Source organism: Silurus aristotelis, assembly GCF_946808225.1.
Source record: "Silurus aristotelis genome assembly, chromosome: 16".
NCBI lineage: Eukaryota > Metazoa > Chordata > Actinopteri > Siluriformes > Siluridae > Silurus > Silurus aristotelis.
In genome coordinates this window covers 18,385,243-18,408,910 of record NC_139589.1, presented here as the reverse complement: position 1 = coordinate 18,408,910, position 23,668 = coordinate 18,385,243, and the positions used below count along the sequence as shown (strand labels likewise).

Below are 23,668 nucleotides of genomic sequence, written 5' to 3'. Positions count from 1 at the left end.
CCATGCTGTCAGTAAGCATGAATAAGCTAAATCTGTGACTGTTTTTAGAGTAGATTCAAATGAGTTCTTTTGGTCGCTAATATGTAAAACTAAATATAAATTATTGAAAAAATATCATGAAAAATGGACAGATTTTGATTGGTTTGTATAGACTTTCCAGGGCGTTTAGGCCCTTAAAGGCAAACTAGTAATGGAATGGTATCCTGGAAAAAACCCGCTGTGATATTTCTGTATTTCACAAGGCTTTTATACTTAGGATGGAACAGGAACCTCAGACCTTACTATTGTCTCTTGCACTGATGTGTGGTGTAGCAGGCTACCAGGTTCAAACAGAAGAATTTTATTCTATTCTTAATTTGCTCTAATGGGTTTATTTCATGACAAAATTCTACCTTGCATAATAATTGCTACCTGATACAATCGTGTATTTCATGCTTGTGATTCCGAGAATTATAAATGCAACCTGCTCGACTTGACTGTGGATTCTGGAAATGAAAAAAGACAAACGTAAAGGATGATCAAAGACAAAAGAATCCGATGAGCTGAAAGGTGCTGAGAGAGCGATAAAAAGAGAAATAAAAATGTTTATGTGGTTTTTGCTGGGTCAGCGAGTGCCGTGGCTGAGAGGACAGAAATTGTTACAAAGTGTCACAGGAATAGGACTGAAAGAGTGCATTGTGGGAAATAAGCATGTGCTCTGCACTTGATTAAAAAAAAAAATCAATGTTTCAGGCTTATCTATATAAATCTATAAAAGCTTTATTAAAAAAGCGAGAGAACATCTGTTATTAGTTTTGATATTGTTCAGATAAATTGGTACATAAGATGTCAAAGGTAGCTTTAAATTCCTTAAAACAAATGTTTTAAATAGTGTAGTTGTTTATCATTAATGGCTGCCTTGATGGTCTCGAATATTGGGCACATTACTCTTTTTTATGTGTCTGGTTGCCCAACAACCTCCATGGCCTACAAACATGACCACCACGGACACCACCTTCCACACCACACACACACTTCAGTATTCTCCCTTAGACTAACAGAGCACATGTGTGTTCAATTACTCACACCTTTTATAGGAGACTAGTTTATTCTAAACTCTGAAAAGTATATACTCAGTTTGCATTTAAGCATTATAATTAAAAGCCCTAATTCTTTGATCTTATCCTGTTTTTACCATGTATCAATGTTTTCATTTTTTGATCATCTTGTTTGTTGAGCTATTGACAGTTTTTTTGTTTGTTTGTTTTTTACCTTAAGCCTCATTCTCATTTTTTGTATATGAAATGTAAAATATATATTATGTATTATTAATAGTTATAATAACTGTAATTATTTCAAAGTTGACTGTGAGATGGGGAATTGAGAAGAGTCCAAGGTGGAGTAGTTCAGGTATCTGGGGTCAACAGCGCAAAGTAATGGAGAGTGTGTTAGAGAAGTAAAGGAAAGAGTGCAGGCAGGGTGGAGTGGGTGGAGAAGAGTGATAGCAGGAGTGATTTGTGATAGAAAAGTATCTGCGAGAGTGAAAGGGAAAGTTTATAGGACTGTGGTGAGACCTGTGATGTTGTATGGTTTAGAGACAGTGGCATTGAGTAAAGGACAGGAGGTGGAGCTGGAGGTAGCAGAGCTGAAGATGTTGAGGTTTTCGTTGGGAGTGACGAGGATGGACAAGATTAGAAATGAGTTTATTAGAGGGACAGCGCATGTAGGACGTTTTGGAGACAAGGTGAAGGAGGCGAGATTGAGATGGTTTGGACATGTGCAGAGGAGGGACATGGGGTATATCGGTAGAAGAATGCTGAGGATGGATCCACCAGGAAGGAGGAAAAGAGGAAGACCAAGGAGGAGGTTTATGGATGTGGTGAGGGAAGACATGCAGATGTAGAGGACAAGGGGGTATGGAGACGGGTGATCCGCTGTGGTGACCCCTAATGGGAGAAGCCGAAAGAAGATGATGATTTAGAACAAACCAAATAAGCTGTTAACAAAATGCTTTACAATTTAAAGTATAAATTAAAGCAAATAGAGTATTCACAACCAGTCAAGAAAATAACTGGGACTTAAAATTTTTTAGGAATCAAAAGAAAACAAAGGTGAGATTTTAACAAAGATTGAAAAGTAGTCAGTTTTGAGGCTTACCTTATTTTAAAAGTTCCACAGCTTTGGAGCAACTTAAAACTCCATCACTTCTGTTGATGTACTCGGTTATTAGTACATGTAAAAGAAGATCGAAATGAGCGTGATGAAGAATGGAGCTGTAATTTGTCAACAAGATATTTGGGAGCTGAATCTTTGAAAGCTTTATAGAAAAACATTAACTTTAAAATCAACTCTCAACTCTTGTTCTCACCTATGTGTATTAGTCAGAATGTCGAAATCATTTGTGAAACTGCTCTTGCCATTGCTCTTGATCCCAAAGTTCAGCACTTTAATTTCAGTGAGAATCTTTTTTATTTTTATTTTAACATTTTGTATACATTTATTTTCTCCCTATATTCATATCTGTGCTTAATTTCCCTAAAATACCCAACACCAGGAAAGAAAGAAACAAGAAAAAGTCTGAAGAAGGTACCAGTGGGAAAATGTCATTTGGGAAATGACTGGTATGCTTGGAGTATAAAGATGGATGTTATATAGGATGTTGTTCCTCTTGTGATTAGGAGTGTGTTGTGGAGACTTTGGTGTAGAAGTGATTAAGAGGGAATGTGAAACGTGTGTTGTTTACTGGTATGTTGATGCATAAAAATGAAAGAATGTGTTCATATGTTAGTTTCGTGTATTAGTATAGTTCAGTACATTTCTGTGCAGCTTTTTTTTGTTGTGAAAATGTTCTGGTGTTAACGTTATGTGTTGTGTCATTTTTGTCATGTTTTGCAGTGCATCTCTGAGCCACCACAATTAAGATAATTAATAATAAATAAATGTAGCTCTAAACAGCAGTATTCAGGATTCATGCACTTTAAGAACTTTTAGTTCAGGTGTAACGAAGATAAGTTATTTTTTGTCAAATGTGAAAACAGTCAAACTGGTAATGAAACAAGACAATTATTTTAACAATTTCAGGTAAATCATGAAAGAAACAGTAAATCTTTTTGTTTGTTTGTTTTACAGTGACAAGATACATGTGCTTACCTAATTGTATAAAGTTTTTGGAGATTGAGAGAAAAAAACATATATAAACAACCTTTATATATATATATATATATATATATATATATATATATATATATATATATATATATATATATATATATATATATATATATATAATATATAAAACAATTTTATATATATATATATATATATTGCTAATATCTAATGACTTGATTGACACTGGTAGTTTTTGAGGTGTTAAGTATTAGAAGGTATATTTCATTATATGATAATATTTAATAAATGTAAAATATGGGAAACATGCACCCAGCCATAACATGGTTGTTATAAGAGATAATAAGTTTGGTGTTGATACTTCAAAGCATTGTGGCACCAGAACCTCATGCTCATTGTGATAAGCTCACTGTAATATCTTTTTAAATAAAAATAAACTAATTGTTTTGATCACTGTAGCGCCACCATGTGGCCAATTAAGGCAAGGCTTGCTGCTGTTGTGGATCGGTGAAGAACTACTGTAGCATACCTAAAAGTCTCTAGTCCACTTGCAATCCAAAATGTGAAGGCTAGTGGGCTCTCCATCTTTATTGTATATGTATTTGTTAAATCGCAAGAGGCAACTTGTGTTGTTATGACTTTTTCTAGTGGTGGAAGAGATGACGGAAATAGATGTTTCAAATCATTTTGGAATGAATATCTTTTGTAGTATGAAAGCAACAGAACATTGAGGTCATGTGTTTCACTGAATGACACACCCTCTCATATATTCTATTGCTTGATTAGTTGTAGTGTAGTTATATCAGTTCTAGTTTGGTGCGTAGGTAAAGTAACTGCAGCTGCCCGCTTTGATAGCGTGTATCAGAGAGCACCGCTTAAGCAGATAACCTTAATTGTATAGACAACTAGTTTGTGTGAGGTATGAGACTGAGAGAATAAGGGCACCATCGTGATCCTTGTCATTATTATCATTTCTGCATGCCTCTCCTGCATCACCTTCAGAAGATTCTGGAGCAAACGAGGAGCCTTTGGGGAAATATGAAGAGAAAGGAATAAAGGAAGGCAAGAGTGTCAGAGTGAAAGACAGTGACAGCAAGACGAAAGGTATCAGTTCATGTTCTGTCAAAAAAAAATATATATATACAGAACTTCAGAAATATAGACTTCAATTTGGCAGTAAATTGTTTACAGAAGTTGGTGAGTAAGTATGCCTAATTAATAGCTTATTTTATTAATACTCTGTTAGCTTGCCATTAGTAATGCTCAGAGCACAGCAACATTTCATTTTAACAACAATTTAATCTTTCAGGTGTCATAATGTTGATACATTTTCAAAATAATGTTGCAATATAACCAGGGCTGTCTTAAGTTAAGCAATAGTACCAAACATAACATGTTTGCATCGATTCCTGTAAGAATCAGGCAGAATGCATTAGTGTGTTCCAGTGCCAATCATGGCAATTCAAATAATATAGAATAGATGATAATTATTATTACAGGTTAAAATGATAAATAGAATTGGTAGGTATTTATATAAAATTATGTTTTACCTCTAAGAGACATATTGCTTTTTGGCACCAAAATGTATTTGTACTGGACTCAATTTTAGAATTTGAATGGAAGTTTAGGGCATGGGTGCGAATAGGAATATATAGGGACATATAAAATTGAAGACACATGCCAGGACATATTGTTTCTAATATTACTATAATATTGAATTGTATGTAAATTGGTGGTCTAGTGGTTAGGATGCGGCGCTCTCACCGCTGCGACCCGGGTTCGATCACTCTCAGTGCCGGTCCCAAGCCCGGATAAATGAGGAGGGTTGCATTAGGAAGGGCATCCAGTGTAAAAACATGTGCCAAATCAAACATGCGAAGGATCCGCTGTGGCGACCCCTAATGGGAGAAGCCGAAAGAAAGGTTTTATGTAAATTAAAGCTTCAAGTCAATTGCAATTCAATAAAAAATCCAGGCAAATGAACTGAAGATAGAGCAACCTAATCAGGTGACCACTGTATCACTTATATTTACGACAGATGCCCTTATCCATAGCAACTTACATTTATCACATTCATACAACTGAGCAGCTACAGGGTTAAAGGCCTTGTTTAGGGGCCCAGGAGTGGCAGCTTGGTGTGACTAGGATTTGAACTTGTGGCCTTCATATCCATAGTCTATTGCCTTAATCACCAAGCTACAAGCTCCCCACGCTGGATGCTATTGCTGTTGGTTTTTTTCTATATATATATACATGTTGCAGCATCTGGCATTCAGTCCACATTATTACATTAGTGCTTGATAAAAAAAATAGGTCTTTTCCCCCAAAAAGCCTTTTGTAAGCTATCAAAGCTTTTGTGATTTTCATTAGGAATTTAACTTAACTTAAGGTTTCTTGCTATAATTTCACCTGATAAGTATGGGTTTGTGAGAACAACGCAATCGCTCGCTAATTGAGATGGCCATAGACATAGCAAAGCTCTTTTGTTTATATTAAACATTTTAATTTTAAATACATTCTTGTGGGGTGCATTAAATCAAAATGAGGTCAGTTCTACTAACATTAATAGTTGGAGACTGAAATCCAAATTTCCACCATCAGACCATGAAAGACAAAAAGAAGAGCATTATCTTGACAAGACGAATGGAAGCAAGAAAGAAGAAGAGTTGGAGAGTGAGATGACAGAGAGAAAAATGTTTGAAAAGGGGGGAACCAGGAACGTTGAAAGTGAGCAGGAAAAGGAGAAAGACAGAATATATGGAAGAAAAAGTTCTAGAGACGAACAGCATGGGAGCAGACTTTACTATGACATTGAGAAAGAGAATGAACAAGAGAAACAGCAAGAGCAAAAAGGGTTGCCTGGAGAAAAACATTCGAGAACACATCACTTGCCAAGTGAGGAAGAGTTGGAGATGTCATTTGAAAAAGAGCATGGGAGAGGACATTACTCAAAAGTGGAGCAAGAAAGAGTAAGCGCCTATGATGAACATGGAAGAAGATATTACTTTGGAGCTGAGGAAGAAAGAGAGAAGCCCTCAGAAAAGGAGCATGGGATTGGACATCACTTTCAAAAAAAGAACGAGATGAAGACAGTGCACAGATGGGGACATCACTCTGATGAAGATGAAATATTAGAGAGACCTTCTGAAAAGAAGCATGGGGAAAGATATCACTCTGAAACTGAAGAGGAAAGACAGAGTTCAACGGAAAAAGAACATGAAAAACATTTCTATAATGGAAAGAAAGAAAGAGAGAAACTGTCTGAGGTAGTTTTTGGTGAAAGACATCAATCTGAAAATGAACAACTGAGGAAGAGCTCAGCTGAAAACCTGGATGGGAGAAGTCATTACTCTGAAATAGTAGATGAGATGAAGAGGACCTCTGAAAAAGAGCACTGGCATAAACATCTCCCTGAAGAAGGGGGGAAAAGGGACAGGTTTTTTGAGCATTGGGGAAACCATCACACTGAAGGAGAAGACATGGCAAGAAATTACTCTGAAAAAAAACGTGAAGAAGGAAACACTTCTAAAGAAGACGAAGAAAAAGAGCATGGAAGAAGACATCACTTTGAAGGAGAGAAAGAGAGAGATAGGGCATCTGAAAAAGAGCATCATGGAAGACATCAACATGAAGAAGTGGAAGAAAAAGAGATACCCTCACAAAAAGAGCATGGGAGAAGACATCATTTTGAAGAAGACATGACACAAAGTTTGCCTGAAAAATACGTTGGGACAAGACATTTGGAAGACAGACAGAGACACTTTGAAGAAGAGAAAGAAAAAGAAATAGCACATGAAAAGAATCATGGGAGACATTCTGAAGAAGAAATAAGAGAGATGTACAAAAAAAGAGAAAATGGGAAACATCACTCTAAAGAAGAAGAAGAAGAAGAAGCAGAAGAAGAAAGCCTGTTTACAAAAAAGCATGGGGCAAGACATCACTCTGAGCACTGGGGAAGACATTATTTTGAAGGAGGGGAAGACAGAGAGAGAGATTCTGCTAAAGTGCATTGGATTAGTGGACATCACTCTGAACGAGCAGTGGAAATAGACAATAAGAGGAGACAGAACTCTGAAGAAGCATTAGAAAAAGACCATGGAAAGAGACACCACTCTGAGGGAGAAGCGGAAGGAGAACATGGGGAAAGACATAATTCTCAAGGAGAAGTGGAAATACACCATGGGGAAAGCCATCACTCTAAAGGACATGTGAAAAAAGACCATGAGGAAAGCCATCACTCTGAAGGAGAAGTAGAAGAAGACCATGGAGGAAGTCATCACTCTGAAGGAGAAGTTGAAAGACACCATGGAGTAAGATATCACTCTAAAGGAGAAGTTGAAAGACACCATGGAGGAAGATATCACTCTGAGGGAGAAGTTGAAAGACACCATGGAGGAAGATATCACTCTGAGGGAGAAGTAAAAAGACACTTTGAGCAGCATCACTCTGAAGAAACAGCAGAAAGACACCAAGTGGGAAGCCATCACTCTGAAGGAAAAGTTGAAAGACACCATGGGGGAAGACATCACTCTAAAGAAGAAGTGGATAGAAACCATGGGAAAAGACATCATTTTGATGGAGAAGCAGAAGGAGACCATGGGAGAATACATCACTCCGAAGGACAAATAGAAAAACACAATGGGGAAAAACATTACCGTAAAGGTGAAGTAACTAGAGACCATGGAGGAAGACATCATTCTAAAGGAGAAGCAGAAGGAGACCATAGGGGAAGACATCACTCTGAAGAAGAAGTTGAAAGACACCATAAAGGAAGACATCACTCTGAAGGAGACATGGAAAAAGACAATAGGGATAGGCATTATTCTGAAGGAGAAGCGGAAAGACAACATGGTGGAAGCCATCACTCTGAAGGAGATGTGGAAAAAGACCCTCGGGAAAGTCATCACTTTGAAGAAGAATTTGAAAGACACCATAGGGAACGCCTTCACTCTGAAGGAGAAGTGGAAAGAGAACAAAGGGGAATACATCACTCTGAAGGAGAAGTGGAAAGAGAACATAGGGGAATACATCACTCTGAAGAAGAAGTGGAAAGAGAACATGGGGGAAGACATTACTCTGAACAAGAAGTGGAAAGAGAACATGGGGGAAGACATCACTCTGAAGGAGAAGTGGCTAGAGAACATGGGGGAAGACATCACTCTGAAGGAGAAGTGGAAAGAGAACATGGGGGAAGGCATCACTCTGAAGGAGACATGGAAAGAGAACATGGGGGAATACATCACTCTGAAGGAGACATGGAAAAAGAACATAGAGGAAGACATCACTCCGAAGAACACATGAAAAAAGAACATGAGGGAAAACATCATTCTGAAGAAGAAGTAAAAAAAGAACATGGAGAAAAACATCATTCTGAAGAAGAAGTGGAAAGAGAACATGGGAGAAGACATCACTCTAGAGGAGAAATAGAAAGACACCATGGAGCAACACATCATTCTGAAGAAGTAGGAAAAGACCATGGGGAAAATAACTTTGAAGGAGAAATAGAAAGACAGCATTGGGGAAGACATCACTCTGAAGGAGAAATAGAAAGACAAAAAGGAGGAAGGCATCACTCAGATGAAAAATCAGAAAGAGAGCATGGGGGAAGCCATCACTCTCTAGAAGACATGGAAAGAGAGCATGGAGGAAGTCATCATTATGATGGAGAAGTGGAAAAATTCCATGGAGGAAGCCATCACTCTGGAGAAGTGGAAAAACACCATGGGGGAAGACATCATTCTAAAGTAGATGTAGAGAGACCTCATGAGAGAGGACATCACTCTAAAGTAGATGGAAAGAGACACCATGGGGGAAAACATCTCTCTGAAGCAGAGGAGCACAGCAAGACACCTTCTGATAAAGAGCACTGGAGTGAACAGCACTCTGTAGAAGACAAAGAAAGAGAGATAGCTTCTGAAAAACGCCATGGTGAAAGCCATCACTTCGAGGGTGAAGAACCTCGGAGCATTTACGCTAACAGGGAACATGTGAGACATCACTCTAACGAAGATAAAAAAAGAGACAAACTCTCTGAAAAAGACAGTGCGGAAAGACATCACCATAGAGCAGACAAAGAAGGAAAGGGAAATCATCACTTCAACGAAGAAGAAGAAGAAGAAAAGAGCTTGTTGGAAAACGAGCATGGGGGAAGTCATCATTCTAAAAGAACAGAGGAAAGGAAAAGAACACCTGAAAGGGAAGACAGAGATCATGAGCATAAGAAAGGTAACAAAGGGCCAGGTAGAGATAGTGTTTCCTTCATCCATTATTACACTGGAGACTAGAGTTTAGTGCATCCATGTGGATTAAAAGCTGTTTTTATCTTTAAAGCTCTACTGAATCTTCTGCTGTCTGGAGGAACTCAGCCTAAGAGGCTTAAGGGCATGATATATGATGACTTTAAAGGTGAGGAAGGTTAGATAGATAGATAGATAGATAGATAGATAGATAGATAGATAGATAGATAGATAGATAGATAGATAGATAGATAGATAGATAGATAGATAGATAGATAGATAGATAGATAGATAGATAGATAGATAGATAGATAGATAGATAGATAGATAGATGGATGGATGGATGGATGGATGGATGGATGGATGGATTATAGTAATAGTATTAGGATATGGATGGATGGATGGATGGATGGATGGATGGATGGATGGATTATAGTAATAGTATTAGGATAGCTTCCTAGAGAATATTTTACATTTACAGACTGAATATTTTAGAAAAATATCACACATGGAATTGTTTTTTTCACTGTTACTAGTTGCACCAGCAGGGTCTGGTTGTAAGCTACACTATATGTACAAAAGTATTAGGACACGTGGCTTTTCCAGCCATAGGTTCTTCACAAAACTGTTACCACAACCTTGGAAGCACACACTCGTGTAGGATGTCTCTGGATGTGGTAACCTTACATTTTCCCTTCACTTGAACTAGGAGACCCAAACCTGTTTCAGTTTGACATTGCCCCTGTTCATAAAGCCAGCTTCATGAAGATATGGTTTATATGGCTTTAAGTGGAAGATCTTGTGTGACCTGCAATAGAGTTTTAAACCTCAACCCTTTGGGATGAATTGGAACACTGATTGCATCCCAGGCCTCCTCACCTCACATGAATACTTGACTTTCCTAAAGTCTTTGGCTGAATGAGCACAAAATCTCCACAACCATAGTGAAACATTATAACAGAAAATCACATACAAATCTTATGGATGGGTGTCCACAAACTTTTGTCAGTATGGGGTATTTATACATTTACATAACACTGCATCTTATGTAACACTCATACTGTTATATAACTGCCATATTGTTTATACAGAGTATGTTACGAAAGTTACGTACTTCGTTTAAAAAAAAGTTAGAACACACTATAATAAAATAACACAATTATGCGGACAAAATACATAATTCATGTACTTATGTAAAAAGTAGAAAAATGTTTGCTTTTGTATATCCTTTAGAACCAAAAGTAACTGATGCACTAAACGCTGATGACAAGATTAATTATTGATTAAAGATTAATGTTCCATTCTCCTGCTCATTCTTGTCTTTTTAACGTTTTCTATTGTTACAGGCATAAGAACTGTGGGGTCACGGTTGTGGTCTCACCACAGGTTTTCATTTAAGACATTATATGTATTCTCTTCAATGTAGTGAGGAACTGCATGTTTTTTATGAAATGTAGTGGAGTAAAAGTAAATGTTTCCCCAAATGAAAATACTAAATTACAAATTACTAAGCTTTTTGTATACCACCATATTGTTTTTTGCCAGTGTTCTTTTTTAGCCTGTATTTATTGCATTTATATCACTTTGCTCCTATCAGTCATACTGAATGTTTATGCAACTGAACTGTATGTATTTAATTATTACTTTTTAAAAATAACTAATAGGCCTATTCCACACATTTATTAATCCCCTGTGATCTCCTTTAAAAGAAGATCAAAGTTTGAAATATATTTCATAATGGTTAAACAAACAAACGTTTAATAATATACTCACACTATCCATTATGTTATGATTAATGTATATGTGCTTTTAAGGTGAAATCTAATGCAACAGTATCGTATCCGATATTGTGGGGTGATTAAAATCTTGTCTTGTGGAACTTGGCACAAGGACACAATTCTCCTTTTTTTCCCTTAAGAAAAATGTAGCAGATTCTGTACTGTTTACTGTTTAATTGTGGTAGTAGTAGTTGTAGCTGCAGTATTTGTAGTATAAGTGCTAGTGGCAGTAGAAACATTAGTGGTGGTAGAAGTAGTAAGAGTACCGTATTTTCCGGACTATAAGCCGCTACTTTTTTTCCACTCTTTGAACCCCGTGGCTTAAACAACGAAGCAGCTAATTTATGGCTTTTTCCTGGGTTTTTTCCGGTTTCACAAACTACAAGCCAAAACACTGAGCCCCATAACATTAGACCAATGAAATTGCCGAACGGGTTCAGGTGAACCAATGAAACTCTTTATATTAAATCAGATGCGCTCCCACTGAATCGGGCCGCACCACATCATAAATATGGATGATGTTCCTCTGACGTTTGACCTGCCGCTCACTCGGACTGTCTACAGGAAATGCGAATCATTCATCACGCTGAAAACAACCGGGCATGAAAAAACCGCACTTCACCTGTGTTCTGAGCTGCACGGCATCGGGAGAAAAGCTGCACCGATGGTGATTTTTAAATGCACGATCATGCCAAAATTGTTGTGAAAGGAAGGAGAAAGACAGTGAACAATGACTTTCTTGGTAGGCTACTGTTTAGATACAAGCCGTGTAACAAACATTAGTTCATTAGCTTATAGACAGGTGCGGCTTATTTATGTTTAAAATAAATCTTTGTCAAATTCAGTGGGTGCGGCTTATATTTAAGTGCGCTTTATAGTCCGGAAATTACGGTGAAAGTGACAGTAGAAATAGTAGTAGATATTGTAGTAGTAGTAATAGGAATAGTAGTAGCAGTAGCAGTATAAGCAGTAATAACAGTTGTAATAGTAGTAGTAATAACAGTAGTAATAGTAGTAGTAGTAATAACAGTAGTAATAGTAGTAGTAACAGTAGTGATAGCAGTAATAGTATTAGTAATAGTAATAGTAGAAGCAGTAGTTAAAGTAGTGATTGTACAGTAGTAGTAGTAACAGTAGTGATAGCACTAGTAGTAATAGTAGTAGTTGTAGAGGTAGCAGTACTTAAAACTGAGTTTTACTTAAGACTTTGTTGATGATTGTACACAAAGTAACTCACTAAGTAATAAGACCGCCACTTATGGTCCTTGGTACTCAATGGGAAAAACTGACATCTCTGTACAGGTCCAGCAGATTTGGTGAGCAGTATTCTCCTAATGGTTATAGGGGTTTCTGCATACATGCAGTTGGATTAAAGGTCCATAAATTGACTTATGTAGCAACTGCGACTGCCTGTACACTATTTAGATACTGTCTCTTACATTATTCCTATACTCTTAAACACACACACACACACACACACACACCTACAAGTGCACATTCGACACACAACTTCTGCTTCACTTCACTAAACCCACCAATGCAGGTGACATTAGACATTCACTCTAGTCAGCAGATTCCAATCTGTGAATCTAGAATCAATTCCTCCCTTAGAGACCCCCTTATTTTTTTTTCCCATCAAAGAGAATAAGAGAGTGAAACAAGAGAAGATGAAGCGAAAGGAAAGATCAAGACCTAAGCTTTTAACTAAAGCTTGGAAATCACTTTCATCACATGCTCCAAAAAGCTCAACACACACACGCACACACATATTGAATGATTAAGGCTCTCCACTGATTAAGTGAAATATCGCATTGTCAGCACAACACCGTATTCAATTTACAGATCCTTTTTTCCCCACTTCTTAATTCCTTTTCACCCCATCCCCCCCTTCATCAGCAAATTTGTTTTCACTTCTACTTTTAATTTCATGCTGGCCACCTGAGTTTAAACTTTTGATTAATTCTCTTTTTTCTTCTCAGACTGTGAGTGTCATGGCCACTCCAACCGCTGCAGTTATATCGACTACCTAAACATCGTAACGTGTGTGAGCTGCAAGCACAACACACGTGGCCAAAACTGCCAGCACTGCCGCATGGGCTACTACAGGAACTCCTCAGTTGAACTGGATGACGAGAGTGTGTGTGTGGGTCAGTAAAGCATAGTGTGGTATAGGATTTATGATTTGAAGGCATATAAGTGGTCAGTTTTAAAATACAAATGATATGGAATCATTCAATTTTTATTATTTTTTTAATATATATTCTTCTTTTACTTAAGAAAATTCCATGTAGAATGAAGATGGATTTAAGGCAAATAAAACTGTTTTTGTTCAATCGTACAATGATTGATTTTAACAGAAAAAGCAACTAATAAAAACCTACAATATGTTTATTGAACTTCCCAATAGGGGAGGTGCAGAAAAAAACCCTGCAGAGAACAGGACCTAACTCAGGCTTATTATTTTTTAGTAAAGATATTCTTCTTTCTGTCTCCGTATCGCTCTATACTATTTCTCTCACAAACATACACAACCATTATAGTTAAGCATATTACAGAGTATTATGTGATTATATAGACTCTTGGATTATACAGAGTATATTGGGGGTATGATTTAAAACACAGTAAAGTATATATATATATATATATATATATATATATATATATATATATATATATATATATATATATATATATATATATATATATATATATACACACTTCTTTTTTTGCACTCATGAATTCATGAATAAAATATATTTATTTTTCCATTTATATTTTACTTTTTTATTTATTTATTTATTTATTTATTTATTTATTTATTTATTTATTTTTACCACACCTGGGTGTCTAGTGTCTAGGAACAGGAACTTGTTCAGCCATTACTTATATAAATATGAATATATGTATAAATATGAGGTAACACAAAAATTCATTTCCCCTATTCGTTAATCACAATGGGTAAGACCAAAAAATAGAGTTGTGATGTAGTTGTTGAGCTCCACAAAATAAGACGTGGCTAAAACAAAATTAGCAAAACCTTTTTGTCAATATTAGTGAAGGCATTGTAAGCTTTTTGCATGTCTAAGGAAGGGGAGTAGCTCTGGTTCATATGCTGCAGCATGTAGAAAGCCATTAGAGACCAGTAACAGCATAAATGTGGATTGTGAAGGAAAGTGATGCTCAGTGCATTGGTGTGATCATTAATAATACAGTTCAGCTAAAAATGTAATTTACATCATCCAATCAACTTTCTTGATCGCTTTAATGTTGGTTACAGTTAGACCATCTTATTTAGTTTTTTAAATAACAATCAACCACTTGATCCTTTTTCTGTTGATTTTGTTTTTTTCTATAGAGTGTGGTTGTAACCAGATGGGTTCAGTACATGACCGCTGTAATGGAACTGGATACTGCCAGTGTAAAGAAGACACCACGGGCACCAAGTGTGACGAATGTTTGCCCGGTTACTACTGGAAGCAGGGCTGCCAACGTGAGTGCAACACATCTACATTTATTGCATTTTGCAAACTCATCCAGAGCGACTGACAATTATCTTATTCATACAACTGAGCAGCTATGGGGTTAAGGGACTTTCTCAGGGGCCCAGGAATGGGATTTTAACCCTCTGGATTCAAGATCCAATGCTTTTCAGGCATGGTACTTAATGACAAAGTTTCCGTTCCCTTATTATCAAAATAAAATTTCACATGTATTAAAAATAAATAAAGAATCAAAAGCATTGTGTCAGGCAACACAAACTGGTTTGCACTTTCCAAAGTTTGTCCCTTATTATGTGCAGATCTTTTCATGGGTCCATTATGGGCATAAACTACAGAGTACTCCCTATATAGCCCCCTCCCAAAAAAAAAAAACACAAAGTTATCACAAGTTATTAAATGTACTATAGAAGTGTAACAATGTAGGGATTTATGAATTCACAGAAGCTTTTGTTTGTAGGTTAATGATCAAATATGTACCCATCTCCCTAGCTACTTAAAGGAACTGAGGCTGTAAGATCAAAAAAGGCTTAAGGCCAGAACTGCTTACTGCTAGCAAAAGAAGAGAATAAGAGGATTCCTGTGTGGATTCTCTTATGAAGTATTGTACAATGCAACACGTTTATTTTGTATTAGGTATTTTGAGAGTTTTGCTTTTTCAGCAACTTATTTACTGCCCTTTACTGACAAATCGATTGTAATTCTATAGTAGCAGTTAATTATAAAAACCTGACCTTCTTGCCTCTGTCCCTTTTTTAATAATGTCACACTTTACTTAGGTAATCACATAATAAAATCCCACTCTCTCACTTGAAACCACTAGGGAATGTTTTGGTCCATTTTTCTTTTATTGGGATGTTTTATTGCTCCCATGGGAATGTTCATGATTGTAGGGATCTACAAAGATGTATAGATCTACACAGCATGTAGGTAAAACTATTACCTCTGATATTCCCCCTACTATCATATTAAAAAAAAAAAGCAGGAGTTAAACGTAAGTGAGGATAATTTTAATAAAGTGCAAACGTAGAAGATTAACATCCATGAGGCAAAACACACACAAAAAAAGACTTGATAGTGAAACGAAAATTATAACCTGAACACAGAGCTCAATGGCAAGCACAGACAGATAACAATCATGGGACAACAAACACTGTATAAACAAGCTAACACTGCAAAAATGTGAATGAGGTGCAAAAACAAACAGCTGTTTAGGGGAAGTGTGGTCATTGTCTTTATATAATTCTGAAACTAATAGAATTAGAAAGTGGGATGTTCTACACCACATCATTGTTCAGTGTGATATAAAACAAACATGGCTGCTCATTGCATCATCAATTAAACAAAATAGCACCTAGTCTGACCAGGTGTAATGCATTAAGATGAGTAAAAAGGCAGATCACCAGGAATATCTCTGGTAGTCATAGCTGTAACTCCATAATGGTGGATTTGGTCATCACCACCATAAAATATAGATGTGTGATCTTCAAAGTGTGTTTTTGTGTTTGTCGGAGGTGTGTATGTAATAATCCAGTTCGCTCCTGTGGGAGCTGTAAGTGCCTATAACATATAGCTGTGTTATGTTCAACCTTAAGTGAACTTGTTTTTTACTCTTTCTAAAACAATTTTTTTTTCCATTCATCTGCACTTCAGATTCGAAGCAATTATTAAGTTATGATTACTTGGCCCAATGAATCATGTCACAGACATTACCATGCCATAAAGGTCTCATGACAGTTATAAGCATTCATAAGCTGCCAGTGAGAATGCTCTTAATACTTCATGGAACTGCATGACAAGGCACTGAATATTTAAAACATTTAAGTTAGCCAACATTAGCACCTTAGCACTGGTTTAAAGGTCACATTATGTTCACCAAGTTAATTCTTGGGATCTACTAACTGAAATAATGCTGCGATGTGAAGAGCAGGTTGCACATTCCAAGTTGTTGGATTGCTTTTACCGCTGATGTGTGGGTATCCACGATTTCAGGCTGTTTTTGATTGGAAAAAAATTGTTTTGATGTGTGTAATAATGGTCAGGGGCTGGTCAACATGGTATATTAATCCAACAGGTGTAATAAAACACCTTACATTGATGTTTAAAAGATTGTGAACCCATAGAGTTTCCTATATATCGGCATAAATCTGAAATAAATCATTATCAAGTGGCTTCAATGTAGACAAAACTAACCAAATAAATCACTGAGACAAAATAGTCAATTAGTGACAATCCGTTAGTAGATGGAAACACAGTACAGTAACCCCAACCCACCGCACTAGGACTAAGCCTAGCAGCGATTAAATGAGTTTGCACAAAAGTGAACCTGCATTTCTCTCTTCATAGCAAACGTGTGTGACGAGGAGCTGCTGATGTGCCAGAACGGTGGCACATGCCACCAGAACCAGCGATGCATCTGCGCGCATGAATTTAAAGGCGTCCTATGCCAACACTCACGCTGTGAAGACGGGAAGAAGTGCAACCACGGCGACCACAATGCCGCCTCTGTGCCTGCTCTGAGCCTGGCACTGCTGCTGCTGTGCCCGCTCCTCACCCTCCTGCTGAGTTCTGCAGTCATGCGTCCTGAAACAGTGCCCGTCTTTCTCCCACCGTCACACACACCAACACACACCTGTGATGGAGCACTGGTCATTACTCTGCTGCGCACCCTCAAGGAACTTAGGACTTCCTGGACATAGAAATAGGGAAGAGAAATGACTAAAAATTAGAGATTTGTAATTTTGTTTGGGGTCTTTTTTTTTTCACAAAAGAAATACCATGGCCCCAAAAGAAATAACATATACATGTATCATATATATATATATATATATATATATATATATATATATATACACACACACATACACTATACAAATTTAATTATAACAATAACAAACATGAACAGTTTAGACCCAATACCGATCAATGCTTTAGAGAAAAAAAGGATTTTTATAGTACCGGGAAGAATACAATTCCAACAGGAAAGTCCAATTGATCACTCTGATTGGACGAGCAAGAGAGGCTCCGCCTTTCTATTACCCTGCTCTACTGCTGTATGTATTGAACTCTCAGTTAAACACTCAAATCGGATAGAAATATTAATAATCTAGTATTTGCAAGCTCAGAACCGTATAAGGGCGTATTCACTATTCTGATTAGGAATATCACCACTGTATGTTAGAGGAACACTGTATTCGAGATGCACAGTATAAACTTCAACACCCAGAAGGTCGGCGGGAAAAAAAAGCAATGATTTTGCTAACATATCACATTCAGATATTTTGGTACAGATTATTTTTGTTTGTATTTAAAGCTATACATAAAGGGAAGGATTTATCACACCTAATCTGACCTGTAGTCAGGCTACAATAGAATTATTATTTTTCTTTTTTTCTTTTTTTGCAGTGAACGTTACAATATAAACGTTACATGCTGATTTATTACAAACGTCTATTCTGTATAATAGAGAAACAGGTTCATGAGCAGAGTTTATAATTAACTCTACAGAAAAAAAAAAAAAAGATATTATATATTTATGAATAATTCAAAGCACAATGCGATGATGATTTAACCCAAATTTAGGATATAGGAAATTTAGATGCAGCATTTGCAATTTCTTTGTGTTACCTACTTTCAAATGTCACTCATAAGCCAATATGCATGGGCAGTAAGCTGGTCTACCCTGATTCATTTCAGATGCAAATCAGTTTGATCAGTTCAACTAATTTTCATAAAATGTTTGTTACAGACGTCATTACATGCAATTTAACTGAGGATAAGTGCTTATTACAAATAGACAAAAGTTTATGCTTTTTAAACTTATAATTCTACATTTAGTCCCTCTTTGCTGTTTAAAAAAAAAAAAACCTTCTGGGAAAATGGTCCACTAGACTTTGGTATGTGGGTGTAAACATTTGCATTAATTTAGCTACAATGGTGTTAGTAAAGTCAGGTATTGAGGTAGGGTGAGGAGGCCTGGGGTGCACTCAAAGTTCTAATTCATCCTAAAGTTGTTCAATAGGGCTGAGGTCAGAGATCTATAGCACATACAATCACGTACAATTTTTTTTTCACATTTAGCAGTATTTCTTAGCAAATTCAATTAATTATTTTCATTTAGCATTTTTAATAATTGACATTGTCACAAAGTAGCTTTATAGAAATACACAGATTCTGGATATACATTTTCAAGTAATAAATATATCCCTAAAGAGCAAGCCAGAGGTGAAGGTAACAAAGAAACATTTCCTGAGGCTAAATAAGGAAGAAACTTTGAGAGGAACCAGAAGGGAATCTGTCCTGTCACCACACAGTGTGATTATATATTATATTAATGATTTAATATTCATATAGATTATATATTCTTTTAAATACCATTATATATATATATATATATATATATATATATATATATATATATATATATATATATATATACATACATACTGTATATATGGGGTAAATTATGAGAAATAAAGTTAATGCTAATGTAGTTACATCAGACTTAGAAGTGGTAGAAGTCTGACTGCAACAACTAATCCGATCTAAATCTGGATAAAATCTCCTTAACCACATCAGATCAGACTACGGGCTCCAACTTAAAGAGAAGTGAAACATAATCAAAGAGTAGTAAACAGTAAACTTCCCTCGCCAGTCTGCCTTCAAAAAATGACAGCACATTTATTCTCCTGGCTCCTGCAGTGAAAAGTCTTTATTCTCTTGTTTTAAAATCAGACTGATTCTTACATGCAAATGTTGCACCGTGTGCTGACACTCTGAAAGGGTCAAATCTAAAAACCCATCTACACAAAGAGGGCATGTGATGTGTGTCTGATTCAACACAATGCAGCATCTAGTTTTCCTGTATCTCTAAACAGACCAGACAAGTACATGTTAAAACCCAGAAGATGTGAGGAAATTATTATATTGTAAATGGCAATATAAGTTAAATAACAACAAAAAAAAGAGACACTTGCACTATATTGAAGGTGCTATGAGATGTGACGGGTCAGGGATGTAAAAATTAAGGCTGTTCTACATAACAGCAAAGCAGGTATATGGGAAACAAAGAATTACAATTATATTTATCAAACTAGAAAGAAATATCTAAGGGTTCATGGTTTAAAATCATGCACACATTATTAACTACAGAAATGCAATAATTATTAAAGGATGAATTTAAATGCTTCAGAGAGACTTTCATTATGAAAGATTTTGACACTGTTGTAACCTTTACAGTAAATATGACTGTTATTTGGACAAAATCTTGGCTGTGTTTGTATTCATTTAAGAGATTATTATTTCACAATTCAAGTCAACTTTTATTGTCTTCTTCTTCTTCTTCCTTCGGCTGATCCCATTAGGGGTCGCCACAGCGAATCATCCATCTCCATACCACCCTGTCCTCTACATCTGCCTCTTTCACACCAGCTACCTGCATGTCTTCCCTCAACACATCCATGAACCTCCTCCTTGGCCTTCCTCTTTTCCTCCTTCCTGGTGGCTCCATCCTCATTCTTCTACCAATATAACTCATGTCCCTCCTCTGCACATGTCCAAATCATCTCAATCGCAAATCCCTCACCTTGTCACCAAAATGTCCTACATGGACTGTCTCTCTAATAAACTTGTTTCTAATCCTGTCCATCCTCGTCACTCCCAACAAAACCCTCAACATCTTCAGCTCTGCTACCTCCAGCTCTGCTACCTCCAGCTCCACCTCCCGTCTTTTACTCAATGCCACTGTCTCTAAACCATACATCATCGCAGGTCTCACCACAGTCCTATAAACTTTCCCTTTTATTCTTGCAGATACTCTTCTATAACAAATCACTCTTGTCACTCTTCTCCACCCGCTCCACCCTGCCTGCACTCTTTTCTTTACTTCTCTAACACACTCTTCATTACTTTGCACTGTTGACCCCAGGTACCTGAACTCCTCCACCTTCTCCACCTCTTCTCCCTGCAACCACACCACTCCACTGCCCTTCGTCTCATTCACACACATGTACTCTGTCTTACTTCTACTGACTTTCATTCCTCTTCTCTCCAGCGCATATCTCCACCTCTCCAGGCGCTTCTCAACCTGCTCCCTAATCTCACCACAAATCACAATATCACAACTTTTATTGTCACTCCAACCAAATACAGTACAGTACACACTGAAACGATACAACGTTCCCCCAGGACCGAGGTTGTATATATATATATATAAAGACTGAAACGGCAAACATAGTGACATTGCAGCACAAACACGATATTGTACATTTTTTTATATATTGTATGGCACACAAGGTTAAAAACTTTTTTTTTTTTTTTATAAAATTAAATTATGTATTCAAGTCAAAAAGCTACTCAATTTAAGTAATAATAATGATTAATAATATTACATATAATATTATTGTTAATAACATATTAATAATAATATGATGCTATTGATTAGCTTCATTTCATAACACCTGCCAAAGTGTTTATTCTTATTAGACCACAGCAGTCTGCCAATGGCAATGTTTAAGATTGACACATTACACTGTTTTAAATGTTGAAAGTTATATGTAGAGTATCTCCCAAAAGTGAGTACACCCCTTACATTTCAGCAACTATTTTAGCACCTTCCAAGTGACAACATATAGAGATTAAACTTGGTCATATTCTAGAGTAGTCAATGTACAGCTTTTATAGCAGTATAGATTTATTGTTCTCTAAAAATAACTCAACATACAGCCATTATTGTCAAAATAACTGTTAACAAATGTGAGTACACAACAATTGATAACAGCTGTACGTCGTGTAACCGTGCAAAGCCACATGTCCGATTCATGTTTATGTTTTTGTCTGCTTGTCAGGACCATACAAATTTGTGTATCTCTTATAAGAGCTGTTAAAATGTAGTGATTTGAGTAAAATTCTCTCATACTGACCACTAGATGTTCAACATGGCACCTCATGGCAAAGACTCTCTGAGGATTTGAGAATTAGAACATACTGTACTTTTGTGGAATATTGGTGAAATTTTTTGGCTTCATTAATCTCTATTAACCCACACCAATTCTTTTTTTTCTTCATTTTTAACAAGAAATCACAGCCCTTAAAGTTTTACCTCTGAACATCCCAAAACACTGACACTGAAAAATATTTTCTTTGAAAAAAAATAACTGTATAACGGTCAACAATTACAACAATCTGGTTTTTTTTTTTGTTTTTTTTTTGGGAACACCACACTGTGTGGGCGATTTTACCTAGTAACTATAACGTATTATGAGTGAACGTATTGCCAGAGCTGCTGTTACAGGAACACTATCCGATCAACCAGAATCGTTCGTTCAAAATCAGTGTGGCAAACTAGAAATTAAATAATGGAAGTCTCACTTTAAAAAAACTAAACAAAAAACAAGATTAGTCTTCTCAAAATATATCAAAGAATGGGTTTTTACCATGAACTGCCAATCAGAAGCTCAAAGAAATGCACAGCGTCTCTTAGTAATAATAATAAATAATAATCAGCAGGCTAAACATTTGTGTGGCAAACAGGAAATACAGATCTTAAATCTTAATAAAGTTAGGACAAATAACTGTAAGTAAGGAATCTGGAATATGAAATTATCGCATAACTGTCTAATATTATCTGGGAAAAAGCTCAGATACAGATTTAGTGTAGTGCAGTTTTTGTTACAGTACTGCCTGGGGTTTTTTTTTTTGGTTGTTAAATTGTGATTTGTCAAATTATGATGCTTAACATAACAAGAAAGCAAGCTTTTGATGTAAAGCTCCAGGTTTGATGTAAAGCCCCACCTACATTAACATTGTAAACTATGAACTAATTCATCAGTTAAGCCCAGAATAGCAGAGTAACTACTAATCTCAGTAATTAGCAAACCTTATTCCAAGGGCCAGTCTTAAATGAATTTTTCTGTAAAGCCCTCATATGCTATATAGTGAATTTTCTGAGGGGAGTATAACGCCATTTGGCCACTTTCTGGTCTGATAGACAACAATTTTAAATCGCCTTGATTTATATAAGACCTTCCCTATTCACTTGTATAATGGAAATATCTGTGGGGTGGGGGTGGGGGTGCAAAATGGCCTCCAGGTAAGCAGCAGAGAGCTTCAGGCAAAATATAGGCACATGGGCAAATGATGTCAACGGCTAGAGTATTATAGACTAAAAGTGGTCCTGTGGTATGTAGCTGCAAGTTTTCAGTAGCTTTATGTTTTTATTCCTCAACTGGGTTTACTAAGAAAATAAGCAAAAGCCTTCAACTGGATAATTACTGCAGTGATTAATACGTTTCAGTTGGCAACATGTTATTTAACCCAAACTAATGCAGTTGCTTCTCATTTCTTTAGTCGGAATATGTATCCTGTGTTCATGGCAAAGATATTACAATCACAGTATAGAGATTTGTGAAAATGGCTTCAATTGGGTTACGCACAGCCCAATGCATCAATAACAACTAGAAGGATAGTAATGAACAATCATCTTCAAGGAAGAAATGTAATGGAAATAAAATCTTAAACGATCGTGATTTGAGGTTTTGGTTAAATCAAATGGCAAAACAAGAAGAAGTAGTAGTTCATACAGCTATGTGTACTGTAAAAGTGATTGTAAGAGCATTATAACATGAACAATTCAAAGAGAACTTAAAGGATTAATGGATGGGGACTAAACAGCTGTGTAGCCTTAAAAAAAACATCAATGTGATGATCGGAAAAAGGGGGCATTATATTCATAGAGCTGAGGAAAAGTTCATGTGGTCTAATGAGTGCAAATTTACCCTGTTCCAGAATGATGGGCAAATGGGGGTAAGAAGAGAGGCAGATACACTGATGCACCCACCATTCCTTAGTGTCTACTGTACAAGCCTGTGGGGGCAGTGTTATGATCCGGGGATGTTCACTAGGTCAGGACTAGATTCACCAACGTTATGTGCCCAAATTTGATGCCAGCTGAATACCTGAATATACAGAATGATCAGGTTTTTTGTTTCCTTCTTGATAGCACAGGTATATTTGAAGAGGACTATGACAGTTTTCATCAGGCATAAATTGTGAA

The 23,668-nt window shown here is 36.5% G+C and overlaps 1 protein-coding gene across 1 annotated transcript in view; it reads left to right on the top strand.

Annotated features, from left to right (window-relative positions):
- The window catches only part of ntng2b (netrin g2b), a 73,518-nt gene extending 56,126 nt beyond the window's left edge, over positions 1 to 17,392 (top strand). Inside the window, exons 6-8 of the mRNA XM_083564123.1 lie at positions 13,099 to 13,266; positions 14,475 to 14,609; positions 16,963 to 17,392. Of these exons, the coding sequence (XP_083420249.1) occupies positions 13,099 to 13,266; positions 14,475 to 14,609; positions 16,963 to 17,315 (656 nt within the window). The 3' untranslated portion in view covers positions 17,316 to 17,392. The remainder of the gene's footprint in view (positions 1 to 13,098; positions 13,267 to 14,474; positions 14,610 to 16,962) is intronic.
- The last annotated feature ends 6,276 nt before the right edge of the window (positions 17,393 to 23,668 follow it).